Source organism: Elephas maximus, chromosome 26 (assembly GCF_024166365.1).
Source record: "Elephas maximus indicus isolate mEleMax1 chromosome 26, mEleMax1 primary haplotype, whole genome shotgun sequence".
NCBI lineage: Eukaryota > Metazoa > Chordata > Mammalia > Proboscidea > Elephantidae > Elephas > Elephas maximus.
In genome coordinates this window covers 45839224-45855985 of record NC_064844.1, presented here as the reverse complement: position 1 = coordinate 45855985, position 16762 = coordinate 45839224, and the positions used below count along the sequence as shown (strand labels likewise).

General features: G+C 41.3%; 1 protein-coding gene across 1 annotated transcript in view; it reads right to left on the bottom strand.

The window, feature by feature from the left end:
- The window catches only part of RAB6B (RAB6B, member RAS oncogene family), a 72003-nt gene extending 71549 nt beyond the window's left edge, over positions 1-454 (bottom strand). The window contains exon 1 of the mRNA XM_049870604.1: positions 56-454. Coding sequence (XP_049726561.1) covers positions 56-125 — 70 coding nt within the window. The 5' untranslated portion in view covers positions 126-454. The remainder of the gene's footprint in view (positions 1-55) is intronic.
- Positions 455-16762: the final 16308 nt, after the last annotated feature.

Sequence of the window (16762 nt, the reverse complement as noted above, 5' to 3'; positions counted from 1 at the left end):
TTTCGTAGCAGGGGTCGAGTCGGCGCCAAGCCAAGAGAATAAGCCGGGTACTTACCGCTCTGCTCCCCCAGGAACACCAACTTGAATTTTCTCAGTGGGTTCCCAAAATCTCCCCCTGCGGACATGATGCTGGCAGCCGAGGCCGGGCGAGGAGGAGGAGGAGGAGGAAGAAGCGCAGAAGCAGGGAGGAAAGGAGGAAGGCGAGGGGAGGCGGCCGGCGGTGCGGGAGCCGGAGGGGGAAGGGCTGGCTGCGCGCGTCCCTGACTCCCCAGCTGAGTCCCGGGCCGGGGCTGCGGCTGCGTGTCCGGCGGCAGCTGCGGCGGCGGCAGCGCAGGAAGAGGAGGAGGGACGCTGGGGCTGGGCTGCCGAGGACTGCGCTTGCTGCGGTGCGAGGGGCGCGCACTGGACGCCCGAGGCGCAGCGCGGACAGCGGGGCGCGGGTGGAGCCGGGCGCAGAGACGGCGCGCGGGGCGGAGGAGCGCTCTCCCGAGCGGTGCGAGTCTGCCCTCCTCCTGCCTCCCTCCACCGGCGCCTGCGCTCTGCGCGCTCCCCAGCCTCTGATGTCATGCGGGGCCCGCTGCGCTGCGGGGCCGGGGGGCTTACACCCGCCCACCCGGAGCCGGCAGCCGAGCGGGAGAGAGCCGTCTCGCAGCGTCTGCGAGAGTCCCCCAGATCGGACCGTCTCTTGCTGTCTCTACGCCTGTCTTCTCCATTCTAATTCTTTTTCGAACCCAGAAAAAATGACATGAAATTGTCAGGGGACGTTTGTTTCTGGTCTTTTAAACCCAGATGTCATTCCCCTCCTCCACCTCCCGAGACATCGATGCACGGCGCAGCCGGTCCGAGAGGGCGGAAAGGAAAGGAGGTGGCTTGAGAGCCAGGATGTGGTAGACGTTTGGAGTGGGAAGACGTACCTGGTTCAGATGGGGCTCGATGGGGCTCGACTGTACCTGGTTCAGATGGGGCTCGACTGTCGCCCCCTGTAGCCTCCAGCCCGTCTTCATTGTCTAGGCCCAGACCCTTCATCTCGGTGGCTTCGTGGGGTCCATAGGTGTCCCCGCAGATCTGAACAGTGAGAGAAGAGGCGGTAATATTGGGGGTGCCTACCTCAAATGAATCATTCTTAGGAATAATTTTGTCCTAAATCCGAACTCTTGCCCAACGGGAAAAAAGGAGCAATGACGCCCCAAATGACAGCATGGCCATCTCCAGGACAGTGGTCTGGATTTTTTGACCCTGGGTCCACCAGCCTGACAATGCCACTCCTGCCCTGGCAGTTATGTGCATCTGGGCAATGAGCTCCTGGAGGACAGGACTGAGACCTCCCGGTCGCCTTTATATTTGTTTGGCCCATTGCAGGCACACGAAGTGGGTGTGAATGGGTGAGAAGATTAGATGCCAAAGGCTGGAAGAGCTCCTAAGATAGCCTGATCACAAGGCATTCTGGTTAATTAAGGTTTCACAAAGCCATCTCTTATTGTCCTGCCACCTTGCAGTCTCTTTTATGACTGTTTAGTAAACATTTATTTGGGATTGTAATTCAGATGTCTGGGACCAAGTTTGTGTGTGTGTGCAGGAAGGGAGAGAGAGGAACTGAGATTGAAGTGAGAAGCAAGCTCTCACCTGTGGAGGGGACATTTGATTTACAGGGCATGCTTGGGATTATCTCCTTGTTTTGTTCACCTAGAGTCTCTCGTTGCTAATTAAAAACTTAGACAGCAAGTTCCACAAAAGCAGTGGTTGAGTCTCCAGTTGTAGATGCCAAGGAATTAGCTTAGAGCTTGCACACAGTAAGAGCTTAATAAATAATTGTTGAATGCCGGACAGAATGTCTAAAACCCGAATCAGAACAACTGTTCTATTTCTCATAGTCACCTTTGGTTTGGAGCCCCAGGGTTTGTAGGTCATCACCCTACGATATCTGCCCCGCTGTGCCTGGCGTCGGATCCCTGGCAGCACAGTGGTTAAGGTTTGGCTGCTAACCAAAAGGTCGGTAGTTCAAATCATTGGAAACCCTATCGGGCAGTTCTACTCTGTCCTATAGAGTCACTATGAGTAGGAATTGACTAGATGGCAACGGGTTTGGTTTTTTGGTTTTGGTGCCCAGCATCAGGCTCAGGGTAACTCTCCAAACTCCCAAACCTCTGTTCTGGGTATCCTGCTGTCTCAGGAGATCATGTCCAGCATGAGGCTGAATGAAGCTGTAGAAGGAGGTGAGACTCCCAAGTCACAGTCCATCCCGTGGTACCTCCACAGAAGGGCCAAGGGAATTATTGGTCAAGTCAGTCAACCAGGCAGCGTTCCTCTGACACGCACCATCTGTCTTCCTATACCCTCTCATCCTGTCCTGAGAAAATCATCTGTGGTAAGACAAGGCAGCTGAGATGACTCTGTGCACAATGGAACAAAATCCTGCCCAGGTCCTCATGATCAGCTGTGAACTGGACCATTGTGATCCACAGGGTTTTCACTGGCTGAAGTTTAGAAGTAGATCTCCTAGCCTGTCTTAGTCTGGAAGCTCTGCTGAAACCTGTTCAGCGTCATAGCGACTAGTGAGCCTCCACTGACAGACAGATGGTGGGTGAGCATAAGGTGCACTGACCAGGAACTGAATCTGGGTCCCCAGTATAGAAGGCAAGAATTCTGCCACTAAACCAACCACCGCCCCCCAACAAGACAAGGCTGCTGAGGAGAGACAGAAAGAGCACTGTCTTTTAGGTAAGCTTTGGCATGTTGTGTACCTTCTCTGATCCTTCACACACAAGGTGGTGTGGCAGTAGATGAGAGAGGGGAGGGGTACCAGCATTTCTGGGCACCTCTAGGCCAGAGTCAGCCCATGGGCTTATCCAACCCAGATGGCATGACTATGGGCCAGGATGCATGGTGGGAATCTGTCAGTCATGATTCTTCCAATTCATATGACAAAAGCCCAACTCCAAATACTGAATGCACAGCGGCATGGGCTGGTTCATGCAGCTGGAGCAGATATGTTGCTCACAGAACGTGGGCATTGTGCTGTGGCAGTCGGAGCCTCAGGGACTCCAAGTTTGCTCCGGCCTCCTTTTCCCTCCCCTTGGCCCTTCTCCATCTTTTATCACTGTTTTGTCTCCTTTTGTTTTGGGTCTTGTCTTTTACCTGCTCTAGAACAGACAGGCTTTCTCCGGGCAGCAGAAAATGTGACTACTGTGACACTCAGCTTGGCAACCCCACTGGAGAAAATTCCTTCCACCTCGGCTGCCATGAGTCGGAATTGACTCCACGGCAGTGGGTTTTTTTTTTTTTTTTTGGCATCTTTCTGTTCCATTTTTTAAATTATGTAAAGCTTCCTAGTAAGAGTATGTATGTAAGTGATTTAAAAAAAAAAAAAAAAGGCCTACCTATAACAATGCCCATGTATGCTCCATCCAGCTGGAGAAGTTGAACGGTTACAATATTTTTGAGGCTTCCTTGGATTTCCCTCTACTCTACCTCCTTCCCTTCCTCCCCCAGGCAGAAATGCAGAACCCTGGCTTTTCTCGGAGTTTGATCACATTTGGATGTGTCCTTCAACAATACCTTGTTTTGTATCTTTTGGACTTTATACAAGGTGTCAAGGAGCCCTAGTGGAGCAGTGGTTAAGGTTGGCAGTTTGAATCCACCAGTGGCTCCTTGGAAACCCTATGGGGCAGCTCTACTGTGTCCTATAGGACCTCTATGAGTCAGAATTGACTTGACTCCAATGGGTTTGTTTTTTTTTTAAGGTATCAAACTGTATATTTTCTCTTATGACTTGCTTTTTTCTTAGCATTATATTCCTGGGCATTATGTTAATGCATATAGTAGCAGTTCTTTCACTTTCACTGCTGTTTAGTCTTCCACCGTTTACCCCAGCTTACGCAATCGTTTGCAGTAAATTATGTCCAGTTTTTAAATTTTGAAATAATTTTGGACACACATAGAGGTTGCAAAAATAGTACAAAGAGATCTAGTGTATCCTCACCCAGTTGCCACTGGTAATAAGATCTTACATAACCATAGCAAAACCAGGGATTTCACATGAAAAATGCATCCAGTTTCGTCTCTGCCAATACAAGCAATGCCATTATGAATATCGTTTACATGTTCCCTGATGCACCCGTGAAAAGTTTTTCTAAGCTATGTATCAAGTAGATAAGTCGTGGAGTAGAACCAAGTGTATGTTTAATTTTGTTAGGTAATGCCAAACTTTTCCAAAGAAGCTTGTCAGGTCCTATAGCTCTCCACCCTCACCAGCATTTGGTGTTGTCGCTATTTTTATTTGTTAGCCATTCTGATAGATGTGTAGTGATATCTCATTGTGGTTTGAATTTGCATTCCTCTAATAGCTAATGAGGAGCCCTGGTGGCGCAGTGGTTTAAGAGCTTGGTTGCTAACCAAAAGGTCAGCAGTTTCAACCCACCAGCCGCTCCTTGGAAACCCTGTGGAGCAGCTCTACTCCACAGGTTGCTATGAGTCAGAATTGACTTGACGGCAGTGGGTTTGGTTTGGTTTTTAAAGGCTAATGATAATATCTTTATATGTGCTTATTTGCCGTTTGTATGTCCTCTTTCGTGAAATGTGTTTTGCCCATATTCTAATTGGATTGGTTTTTTTTATTGTTGAGCTTTGAGAATTCTTCATATATTCTAGATACCAGTCCTTTGTCTGATATGTGGTTTGCAAATATTTTCTCCCGCTCTGTAACTTGTTTTTTCATCTTCTTTTCAGAGTCTTTTGCAGTGCAAAAGTTTTAATTTTGATGAAGTCCAATTCATTGATTTTTTTTTCTTTTATGGATTGCGCTTTTGGTGTCATGTCTAAGAATTCTTTACTAAGCCCTTGGTCCTGAGGATTTTTTTCCTAATTTTTTTTTTTATTTTTACATTTTACATTTAGGTTCATGATTCATTTTAAGTTATTTTTGTGGGAAGTATAAGCGTTAGGTGGAGGTGTTCTGTTTTGCCTGTGGATGTTCAGTTGCTTTGGCACCATTTGTTGAAAAGGCTATTTTTTCTCCATTAAACTGCTTTTGCACGTTGGTCAAAAATCAGTTGGGCGTATTTGTGTGGGTCTACTTCTGGTTTCTCTGTTCACTTCCACTGGCCTGTGTGCCGTTTGCCCCACCAATACCAGACAGGCTTGATTTCTGTAGCTATATAAATCTTGAAAGCATGTACATTGATTCCTTCAACTTTGTTCTTCTTGGCATTTCCACATACATTTTAGAATAATCTTGTATATATCTACAAAAAATCTTCCTGAATTTGGTGGGAATTGTGTTAAGCCTGTATATCAATTTGGAGAGAATTGACATCTTTACTATGCTAAGACTCCCAATCCATGAACATGGTTTGTCTCCCAATTTACTGAGATCTTCTTTAATTTCTTTCATCAGTGTTATATAATTTTTAACATGAGAGTCCTGTACATGATTTGTTAGACTAACACTAATGTGTTTCAATTTTTGAGCAGTTGTAGATGATATTGCATCTTAAATTTTGGTGTCCGCATGTTCATTGCTAGCATACAAAAATAATTTTTTTGTACATTTATCTTATATCCTGTGACCTTGCTGAACTCACTTCTTAGTTACAGGATTTTTGGTAGATTCCTTGGGATTTTCTACACAGTCATCAGAAAGTAGGGACAGTTTCATTTCTTCCAGTCTGCATGGCTTTTATTTCCTTTTCTTACCTTTTCACACTGGCTAGAACTTCTAGCACTATGTTGAATAAGAGTGGACATCTTTGCCTTCTTCCTGAAAGTAGGAGGAAAGCATTCAGTCTTTCCCCAACCATTAAGTCTGATGATCACTATAGGTGTTTTATAGATGCTCCTTATCCAGTTGAGGAAGTTCTCCTCTATTCTGATTTTTCTAAGAGTTTTTATCATGTTATGAGTGTTGAATTTTGTCGATACTTTTTCTGCATCAATTTATGAGCATGCGTTTATTCTTCTTTAACTTGTTAATAAAGAAGATTACATTGATTGATTTTGGAATATTGAACCAGCTTTGCATACCTGCGATAAACTCCACCTCGCCATTGTGTATAATTCTTTTTATATACCCTTGAATTCTATTTGCTCATGTTTTGTTAAGAATTTTTCTCGTCTAAATTCATGAGGGATATTGGCCTGTAGTTTTGTTTTTTTTGGTACTGTCTTCCTCTGGTTTTGGTATCAGGGTAATACTAAAAAAGCCCACTGCTGTTGAGATGATTCTAACTGATAGAAACCCTGTACGACAGAGTAGAACTGCCGCATAGGTTTCAAAGACTGTAACCTCTACGGAAGCAGACTGCCACATTTTTCTCCCACGGAGTAAGTGGCTGGTGGGTTTGAACTGCTGACCTTTGGGTCAGCAGCTGAGTACTTAACCACCACACCGTCAGGCCTCCCTGGGGTAATAACTAGCTTCACGAAATGAACTGAGAAATTTTCCCTCTTGTTCTGTTTTCTGGAACAGATTGTGTAGAAATGAAGTTAATTCTCCTTTAAGCGTTTGTTAGAATTCTCCAGTGAGACCATCTGGATCTGGAGATTTGTTTTGGGGGAGTTTTAAAATTAAGAATTCAATTTTATTTTTAGTTATAGGACTAGTCCACATTATTTCATATTGGGTGAGTTGTATTTTTTGATTAATTGTTCCATCTCATTTAAGTTGTCAAATTCATGTGTATAGAGTTGTTCATACGACAAAACCAAACCAAACACATTGCCGTTGAGTCAATTCCGAGTCATAATGACCCTATAGGGCGGAGTAGAACCACCCCATTGGGTTTCCAAGGAGTGGCTCGTGGATTCGAACTGCCAACCTTTTGGTTAGCAGCTAAACTCTTAACCACTATGCCACCAGGGCTTGAGAGTTGTTCATGTTCTTTGTTGTTAGGTGCCAGCGAGTTGGTTCTGACTCATAATGACCCTATGCACAACAGAACAAAAAACAGCCCTGTCCTGAGCCATCCTTACAATCATTGTTGCAGCTCATTGTTGCAGCCACTGTGTCAATCCACCTCGTTGGGGGTCTTCCTCTTTTCCGCTGACCCTGTGCTCTGCCAAGCATGATGTCCTTCTCCAGGGACTGATCCCTCCTGACAACATGTCCAAAGTATGTAAGACACAGTCTCGCCATCCTTGCCTTTAAGGAGCATTCTGGCCGCACTTCTTCCAAGACAGATTTGTTCGTTCTTTTGGCAGTCCGTGGTATATTCAATGTTCTTCGCCAACACCACAATTCAAAGGCGTCAACTCTTCTTCGGTCTTCCTTATTCATTCTCCAGCTTTCACATGCATATATGATGCGATTGAAAATACCATGGCTTGGGTCAGACGCACCTTAGTCTTCAGGGTGATAGCCTTGCTCTTCAACACTTTGAAGAGGTCCTTTGCAGCAGATTTGCCCAATGCAATGTGTCTTTTGATTTCTCAACTGCTACTTCCATGGCTGTTGGTTGTGGATCCAAGTAAAATGAAATCCTTGACAACTTCAATCTTTTGTCTGTTTATCATGATGTTGCTCATTGGTCCAGTTGTGCGGATTTTTGTTTTCTTCATGTTGAGGTGGAGTCCATACTGAAGGCTGTGGTCTTTGATCTTCATTAGTAAGTGCTTCAGGTCCTCCTCACTTTCAGCAAGGAAGGTTGTGTCATCTGCATAATGCAGGTTGTTAATGAGTACTCCTCCAATCCTAATGCCCCGTTCTTCTTCATATAGTCCAGCTTCTCGTATTATTTCTTCAGCATACAGATTAAATAGGTATGGTGAAAGAATACAACCCTGACATACACCTTTCCTGACTTTAAACCAATCAGTATCCCCCTGTTCTGTCCAAACAACTGCCTCTTGATCTCTGTAAAGGCTCCTCATGAGCACAATTAAGTGTTCTGGAATTCCCATTCTTTGCAGTGTTATCCATAGTTTGTTATGATCCACACAGTCGAATGCATTTGCATAGTCAATAAAACACAGGTAAACATCCTTCTGGTATTCTCTGCTTTCAGCCAGGATCCATCTGACATCAGCGATGATATCCCTGGTTCCATGTCCTCTTCTGAAACTGGCCTGAATTTCTGGCAGTTCCCTGTTGATATACTGCTGCAGCCGTTTTTGAATGATCTTCAGCAAAATTTTGCTTGCGTGTGATATTCATGATACTGTTCTATAATTTCCACATTCGGTTGGATCACCTTTCTTGGGAATAGGCATAAATATGGATCTCTTCCAGTCAGTTGGCCAGGAAGCTGTCTTCCATATTTCTTGGCATAGATGAGTGAGCACCTCCAGTGCTGCATCTGTTTGTTGAAACATCTCAATCGATATTCCAGCAATTCCTGGAGCCTTGTTTTTCACCAATGCCTTCAGAGCAGCTTGGACTTCTTCCTTTAGTACCATCGGTTCCTGATCATATGCCACCTCTTGAAATGGTTGAATATCAACTAATTCTTTTTGGTATAATGACTCTGTGTATTCCTTCCACCTTCTTTTGATGCTTGCTGCATCGTTTAATATTTTCCCCATAGAATCCTTCACTATTGCAACTCGAGGCTTGAATTTTTCTTCAGTTCTTTCATCTTGAGAAATACTGAGAGTGTTCTTCCCTTTTGGTTTTCCATCTCCAGCTCGTTGCACATGTCATTATAATACTTTGTCTTCTTGAGAGGCCCTTTGAAATCTTCTGTTCAGTTCTTTTACTTCATCAATTCTTCCTTTTGCTTTAGCTGCTCCCCACTCAAGAGCAAGTTTCAGAGTCTCCTCTGACATCCATCTTGGTCTTTTCTTTCTTTCCTGTCTTTTCAGTGACCTCTTGCTTTCTTCATGGATGATGTCCTTGCACAACTCGTCTGGTCTTCAGTCACTAGTGTTCAATGCATCAAATCTATTCTTGAGATGGTCTCTAAATTCAGGTGGGATATACTCAAGGTCATATTTTGGCTCTCGTGGACTTGCTCTGATTTTCTTCAGTTTCAGCTTGAACTTGCATATGAGCAATTGATGGTCTGTTCCACAGTCGGCCCCTGGCCTTGTTCTGACTGATGATATTGAGTTTTCCATCATCTCTTTCCACAGATGTAGTCAATTTGATTTCTGTGCATTCCATCTGGCAAGGTCCATGTGTATAGTCGCCGTTTATGTTGGTGAAAGAAGGTATTTACAATTAAGAAGTTGTTGGTCTTGCAAAATTCTATCATTCGATCTCCAGCCTTGTTTCTATCACCAAGGCCATATTTTCCAATTGCTGATCCTTCTTCTTTGTTTCCAACTTTCGCATTCCAATCACCAGTAATTATCAATGCGTCTTGACTGGCAAGACTCAAAATGAGAAGAAACAGCAGCAAACATCCATTAATAATCGGAACCTGGAATGTACAAAGTATGAATCTAGGAAAATTGGAAATCATCAAAAATGAAATAGAACGCATAAACATTGATATCCTAGGCATTAGTAAGCTGAAATGGACTGGAACTGGTCATTTTGAATTGGACAATCATATAGTCTACTATGCTGGGAATGACAACTCAAAGAGGAATGGTGTTGCATTCTTCGTCAAAAGGAACATTTCAAGATCTATCCTGAAGTACAACGCTGTCAGTGGTAGGATGATATCCATACGCCTACGAGGAAGACCAGTTAATACGACTATTATTCAAATTTATGCACCAACCACTAAGACCAAATATGAAGAAATAGAAGATTTTTATCAGCTGAAATTGATTTAGCAGTCTGAAACTGATCGAACATGCATGAGCTGTTCATAGTTTGCCTTATTACCATTTTGATGTCTGCAGGGTCTATAGTGATATCCTCTGTTTCTTTCCCAGATATTGGTAATACCGTATTTTAACATAAATAATGTGCGCCTTCTACATTTGTTTGCCAACCTCGCCCTCCCACCACAATGTATTTTCATAAGTGCCACCACGTCACTTTATTTTTTTACATGTTCCTGTAAAAAAATTAGTATAGTGTGCTTACGAAAATATCTCTTGGGGAGACGATGCAGTTGGCAAACAAACGTAGAAGTTACACTGTATTTTCATAAAAGTACATATGTTTTTTTCGCTGTTTTGTTTTTCTTTGTCAGTCTTGCTAGAGGTTTATCAATTTTATTGATATTTTCAAAGAAACCACCTGTTTTTTTGTTTGGTTTTCTTTATTGTTTTTCTGTTTTCAATTTCATTGACTTTTTTCCTTATCTTTATTTGCTTCCTTCTGCTTGCTTTGGCTTTATTTTGCTCTTCTTCTTCCAGGTTCTTGAGGTGTGTCTTAGTCATCTAGTGCTGCTAGAACAGAAATACCACAAGGGGATAGTTTTAACAAAGAGAAGTTTATTCTTTAACAGTCCAGTATGCTAGAAGTTCGAATTCAGGGCACCAGCTCCAGGGCAAGGCTTTCTCTCTCAGTCAGCTCTGAGGAAGGTCCTTGTCATCAGTCTTCCCTTGGTCTGGGAGCATCTCAGCAAAGGAAGCTCAGGTCCAAAGGGTGCACTCTGCTCCCAGCACTGCTTTCTTGGCGGTATAAGGATCCCCCTGTCTCTCTGCTCACTTCTCTCTTTTATATCTCAAAGAGATTGGCTTAAGATACTGTCTAATCTTATATATCTCATTGATGTAATTGCTACTGATCCATCTCATCTCATCATAGTGATAGGATTTACAACACAGAGGGAAATCATGTAAAATGATGAACGATCACACAATACTGGGACTCACGGCCCAGCTAAATTGGCAGATATTTTGGGGGACACAATTCAATCCACGACAAGGTGGAAACTTAGGTTATTGATTTGAGACTTTTCCTCTTTACTGATATATGTATTTGGTGCTGTGAATGTCCTTTGCAGCGCTGCTTTAGCTGTATCTCACAAATTTTGATGTGTTGTGTTTTCATTTTCATCAGTTCAATGTATTTTTTAAAATTTTCCTTGTAACTTCCTTCCATGGATTATTTACTTTAGTTGTTTAGTTTCCAAGTGTTTGGAAATTTTCCTGTTATCTTTGTTATTCATTTTTAGTTTGATTCCATTGTAGTCATAAAATATACTCTATATAATTTCAATTCTTTTAAATTTGTTAAGTTTTGTTTCATGGCTGAGAATATGGTCTCTCTTGGTATATGTTCCCTGGGCACTTGAAAAGAATGTGTATCTTACTGTTGTTTAGTAGAGTGTTCTGTAAATGTCACTTAGATCCTGTCGATTGGTGGTGTTTTTGAGTTCTTCTATATACTTGTTGATTTTCTGTATAGTGGTTCAGAGAGGGAGTGTCGAAGTCTTAAACTATAATCATAGATATGTCTATTTCTCTTTTCAGTTTCATCAGTTTTTGCTTCGCATATTTTTTTGCTCTGTTTTTGGTGCTTTGCTATGTCTAGTGAGTTGATCTTTTTATTATTATATAAGTTTCTCTCTGTTCCTGGTAATTTTCTTTGCTTTGACATCTACTTTTTCTGTTATTAACATACCCAATCCTGCTTTTTTGATTAAGACTTGCATGATATATCTTTTTCCATTCAACCGGCCTATACTATTATAAGGAGACCCTGGTGGCGTAGAGGCTAAGTGCTACAGCTGCCAACCAAAAGGTTGCCAGTTCAAATCCACTAGGTACTCCTTGGAAACTCTATGGGGCAGTTCTAGTCTGCCCCATAGGGTCACTATGAGTTGAAATTGACTCGATGGCAGTGGGTTTGGGGATTCTGTTATATTTGATGTGAATTTCTTCTAGACAGTATATAGTTGGATAATTTTTTAAAATCCACTCTTCCAATCTCTGTCTTTTACTTTGTGTATACATATATAAAAAAAAAAAAAAAACCAAACCCGTTGCCCTCGAGTCGATTCTGACTTATAGCAACCCTATACCGCAAAGTAGAACTGCCCTATACGGTTTCCAAGGAGCACCTGGTGGATTCAAACTGCTGACCTTTTGGTTAGCAGCCATAACTCTTAACCACTATGCCACCAGGGTTTCCAATTGGTGTATTTAGACCATTTAACTTTAATGTAATCGCTGTTATGTTAAGATTAAGTCTACCATTTTATTTTTGTTTTCTTTTCTCCTCACTTTTTGTGGATTACTTGAATGTTTTTTATTACACCTTTTTGATTTATCTATAGTGTTTTTGTATAATTTTTAGTGGTTGCTCTAGGTATTGCGTTATGAATATGTAAGTTACCACAGTCTACCAGTTCATCATTGTACCAGTTTGAGTGAAGTGTAGTACTTCTGTTTATAATAATTTTATAATTTTTGCTCCGACCATCAAACATATTTAGAAAACTCAAGAAATGAAGGGAAGTCTACTGTATTTACTCATATCTTTGTGTACTGTCTTCTTTGTTCCTTCCTGATGTCTCTTTTTTTATTATTTCCTTCCTGTTTAGAGAATTTTTTTTTTTTAGTCAAAGAAATTTGTCCTTTAGAGTATTGTATTTTTAGGCAAATAACAAATGCCTTTTAAGTTTGTTTGCCAACCACACCCTCCCTCCACAAGGTATTTTTGTAAGTGCTGCTAACCAATTTTTTTTAAATATTGGTGTAAAAAAAATTATCCCAGTGTGCTTACAAAAATACCTCGTGGGTGGAGGGCATGGTTGGTAAACAAATGTAGTAGGTCCGCATTATTTGCATAAAAATGTGGTAAGTTTGCTGGTGACAAATGCTCTTAGTTTTCCTTCATCCGAGATTGTCTTGATTTCCTGTTCATTTCTGAAGAATATTTTCCCTGGACATAGGATTCTGAGTTGACTATTCTTTTCTTTCAGGACTTGAAAAACATTGTTTTACTTCCTTCTGGCATCATGGTTTCTGATGAGAATTGTTTTTCCCCTATAGAGATAAGATGCCATTTCTCTTGTGCTGCCTTCAAGATTTTTTCTTTGTCTTTAGATTTCATAAGTTTGACTATATGATGTGTCTTACTGTGGATTTTTTTAGTTTTATCCTGTTTGGAGTTTGCTCAGTTTTTTGAATCTGTAGGTTAATTTTGCTATATTTGGGAACATTTTGACCATTATTCCTTGGAGTACTTTTTCAGCCCTACCGTCTTTTTCTTCTCCTTCTGGGATTTCAAAGATGTGAATGTTAGATTGTTTGTTATAGTCCCACAAGTCCCTGAGGCTCTGTTTTTCCTTTTCTTTTCCAGTCTATTTTTTTGCTGTTGTTCAGGTTGGGTAATTTCTATTATTTTATCTTTCAGTTACTGATTCTTTCCTCTGTCCCCTCCATTCTGCCGTTGAGCCCACCCAGGGAGGTTTTTATTTTGGTTATTGTATTTTTCAGTTCTAAAATTTCCATTTGATTCTTCTTATAAATCTTTAATTTCTTTGCTGACATTTTATTTTTCTCATTTGTTTCAAGTGTGTTCATCATTGTTCATTGAAGCATTTTTATGTTTGCCATTTTAAACTCTGCCATATGATTCTAACATCTCTGTCATTTCAGTGTTGGCATCTATTTCTTGTCTTTTTTTCCTTCATTTTGAGATTTTGTTTGTTTCTTGACATAATAAGTGACTTTTTAAATTAAATGTGGACACTTTGGGAATTGTGTTATGAAACTCTGGATCTTATTTAAACATTCTGTTTTAGTTGGCTTTCACTGATACTTGATACTTCTCTGACAATAGAAGGTGGAAAGGGTACCACCTCATTAATTCCAGGTAAGGATAGAAGTTCAGGATTTCCAAGATTGATACTTGAAGGCAGGAGAGCTCCTTGTTATTGCAGCAGGGCTGGGAGTTCCAGCTCTCCATTGATAACCCCTCCACTGGTACCTCCTTGACTGGGAAGAGTAGGAGTTCCTGGTTACTGTTCCTCATGTGGTGCCTACATAACATGGGAGTGGAGGTGTTCTTATAAACACTGAATGGTTGTCAAAGTCTTGACTCTCAGCTAAGTCTCCTCTCACACTACTCCAGCGTAAAGGGAGAAGGGTGCTTTGTTACTGCTTCGTGGTGGTGGAGGTCCAACCTAATGTCTAGACACCTTGTTATAGCCTAGTGAAAGTGAAAGACTAGGCTCGCCATTTGGCTTTGCTAGCATGCGTGGATGAGGGCCACAGTTTTTTCTGTGGTGTTTGGCTGGAGTACAGCAGTCACTGTCTAAAACTTTTCTATCTTGCTAGGTCACTTATTTCCCAGTCCTTTGGCTAGAGACAGCAAGTTTTTTTGATGCTTTATTTTTGTCTGTGCTTGTTGGTGTTTCTGGGTTGCCGGCTTATTCACTTCCAAGCCTGGGATATATGAGATGAAAAAGAAAACCCAGGGAAATAATCATTATGTTGTTCCATAGGTCCCAAGGCCCGTAACCAGTCTGCCTTCTTCAGAGTCTTCTTACATTTGTCTTGTATGTAATATCCAGGGTTTTCAGTTTTACTTGGCAGGAGGAATAGTGAAAAGGAAGAGTGAAAAGAACATCTACTTCATATTTCTACATATACATTTAAAAATAAAATTTATTGAAATATAACATGCATGCACGAAACCAAATAAAACCTAAGTGTAGTTTCATGAATTTTTACAAAGCGGGCATATCCACATAACCACCACCCAGATCAAGAAAAGGAATATTACCAGCACTCTGGAAGCCTTCGTCATGCTCCATCCCAGTCATTACACTCCATCCACAAAGACAATGACTATTCAGATATATCAACGTAGAGTATTTGAACTTTGTGTAAGTGAAGTCAAATAGTATGTGCTCAGTGTCTAGCTTCTTGCGGTCAGTATTGGGTTTGTGAGATTCGTTCATGGTGTTGCATGTATTTGTAGTTGATAAATTTTCATTGTTGTTGGAACTCCATTGGTGAACATATCACAGTTTATCCATTCTACTGTAAAGGTACATTTAGTTTGTTTCTACTGTTAGTTTATTATAAATAGTGATGTTATGAAAATACTCGAACATGTTGCTTGGTGAACATGTATTTATTTATTCTGGGCATATATTTGGCATGGATTTGGTAGATATTTCCAGTTTTCCCAAGTGGCTGTACCATATACAATGTAATATGAACGTTCCATACTGAAGCCTGTAGTCTTTGACTTCGATCAGTAAGTGCTTCAAGTTGTCTTCATTTTCGGCAGGCAAGGTTGTGTCATGTGCACGTCACAGGTTGTTAATGAATCTTCTTCCAATCCTGATGCCACATTCTTCTTCATATAGTACAGCTTCTTGAATTATTTGCTCAGCATACAGATTGAATAAGTAGAGGATGCATCTCAGCCACAGACCTTTTCCAATTTTGAACCATGCAGTGTCCCCTTGTTCTGTTCCAACAACTGCTTCTTGATCCATGTCCAAGCCATGCATGAACACAATTCAGTGTTCTGAAATTTCCACTCTTTGCAATGCTATCCATAATTTGGTAGGATCTACACAGTTGAATGCCTTCACATAGTCGATAAAACACAGATAATATCATTCTGGTATTCTCTGCTTTCGGCTAAGATCTGTCTGGCAACAGCATTGATATTCCTCATTACATGTTCTCTTCTGAATTGAACTTGAACTTCTGGCAGTTCCCTGTTGATGTCCGGCTGCAGTCAATTTTGGATTATCTTCAGCAGAATTTTGCTAGCATGTGATATTAATGATATTGTTTGATAATTTCCACATTCCTTTGATTGCCTTTCTTTTGGAATGGGAACAATATGAATCTTAGCTGTATAAGTAGCTGTAAATTTGTCTTGAAACACACACACACATACCCCACACAGAAACCACACACACAAACTCACCTGCATGAATATTGATGAAGATTTCATTGAATCTATAGATCAGCTTGGGAAGAATTGACATCTTAACAATATTGAGTGTTTCAATGTATGAGCATGGTGTATGCCTCCATTTATTTGTTGTTGTTAGGTGCCATTTAATTAATTCCAATTCATAGTAACCCTGTGTATAACAGAACGAGACACTGCCCTGTCCTGCACCATCCTCACGACCATTGCTGTGTTTGAGCCTATTGTTGCAGCCACTGTGTCAATCCATCTCATTGAGGGTCTTCCTCTTTTTCATAGACCCTCTATGCCCTTCTCTGAGGACTGATTCCTGCAGATAACGTATCCAAAGGATGTGAGATGAACTTTCCCCATCTTTGCTTCTAAGGAGCATTCTGGCTGTACTTCTTCCACGACAGATTTGTTTGTTATTTTGGCAGTCCATGGTATATTCAATATTCTTCACTAACACCATAGTTCAAAAGCATTAATTCTTCTTTGGTCTTCCTTATTCATAGTCCAGCTTTCACATGCATATGAGGTAATTGAAAATACCGTGGCTTGGGTCAGGAGCACTTTATTCCTCAAAGTGACACTTTTGCTTTTTAACACTTTAAAGAGGTCTCTTGCAGCAAACTTGGCCAATGCAGTATGTCATTTGATTTCTTCACTGCTGCTTCCATGGGCGTTGATTGTGGATCCAAGTAAAATGACATCCTTGACAACTTCAATATTTTCTCCATTTATCATAATGTTGCTTACTGGTCCAGTTATGAGGATTTTTGTTTTCTTTATATTAAGGTGTAATCCATACCGAAGGCTGTATTCTTTGATTTTCATGAATAAATGATTCAAGTCCTTTTCGCTTTCAGCAAGCAAGGTCGTGTCATCTCCATATTGCAGGTTGTTAGTGAGTCTTCCTCCAAACCTGTTGCTGAGCTCTTCTTCATATAGTCCAGCTTCTCGGATTTTTGTCTCAACATACAGATTGAATAAGTATGGTGAGAGGACACAACCCTGACACGCACCTTTTCTCATTTG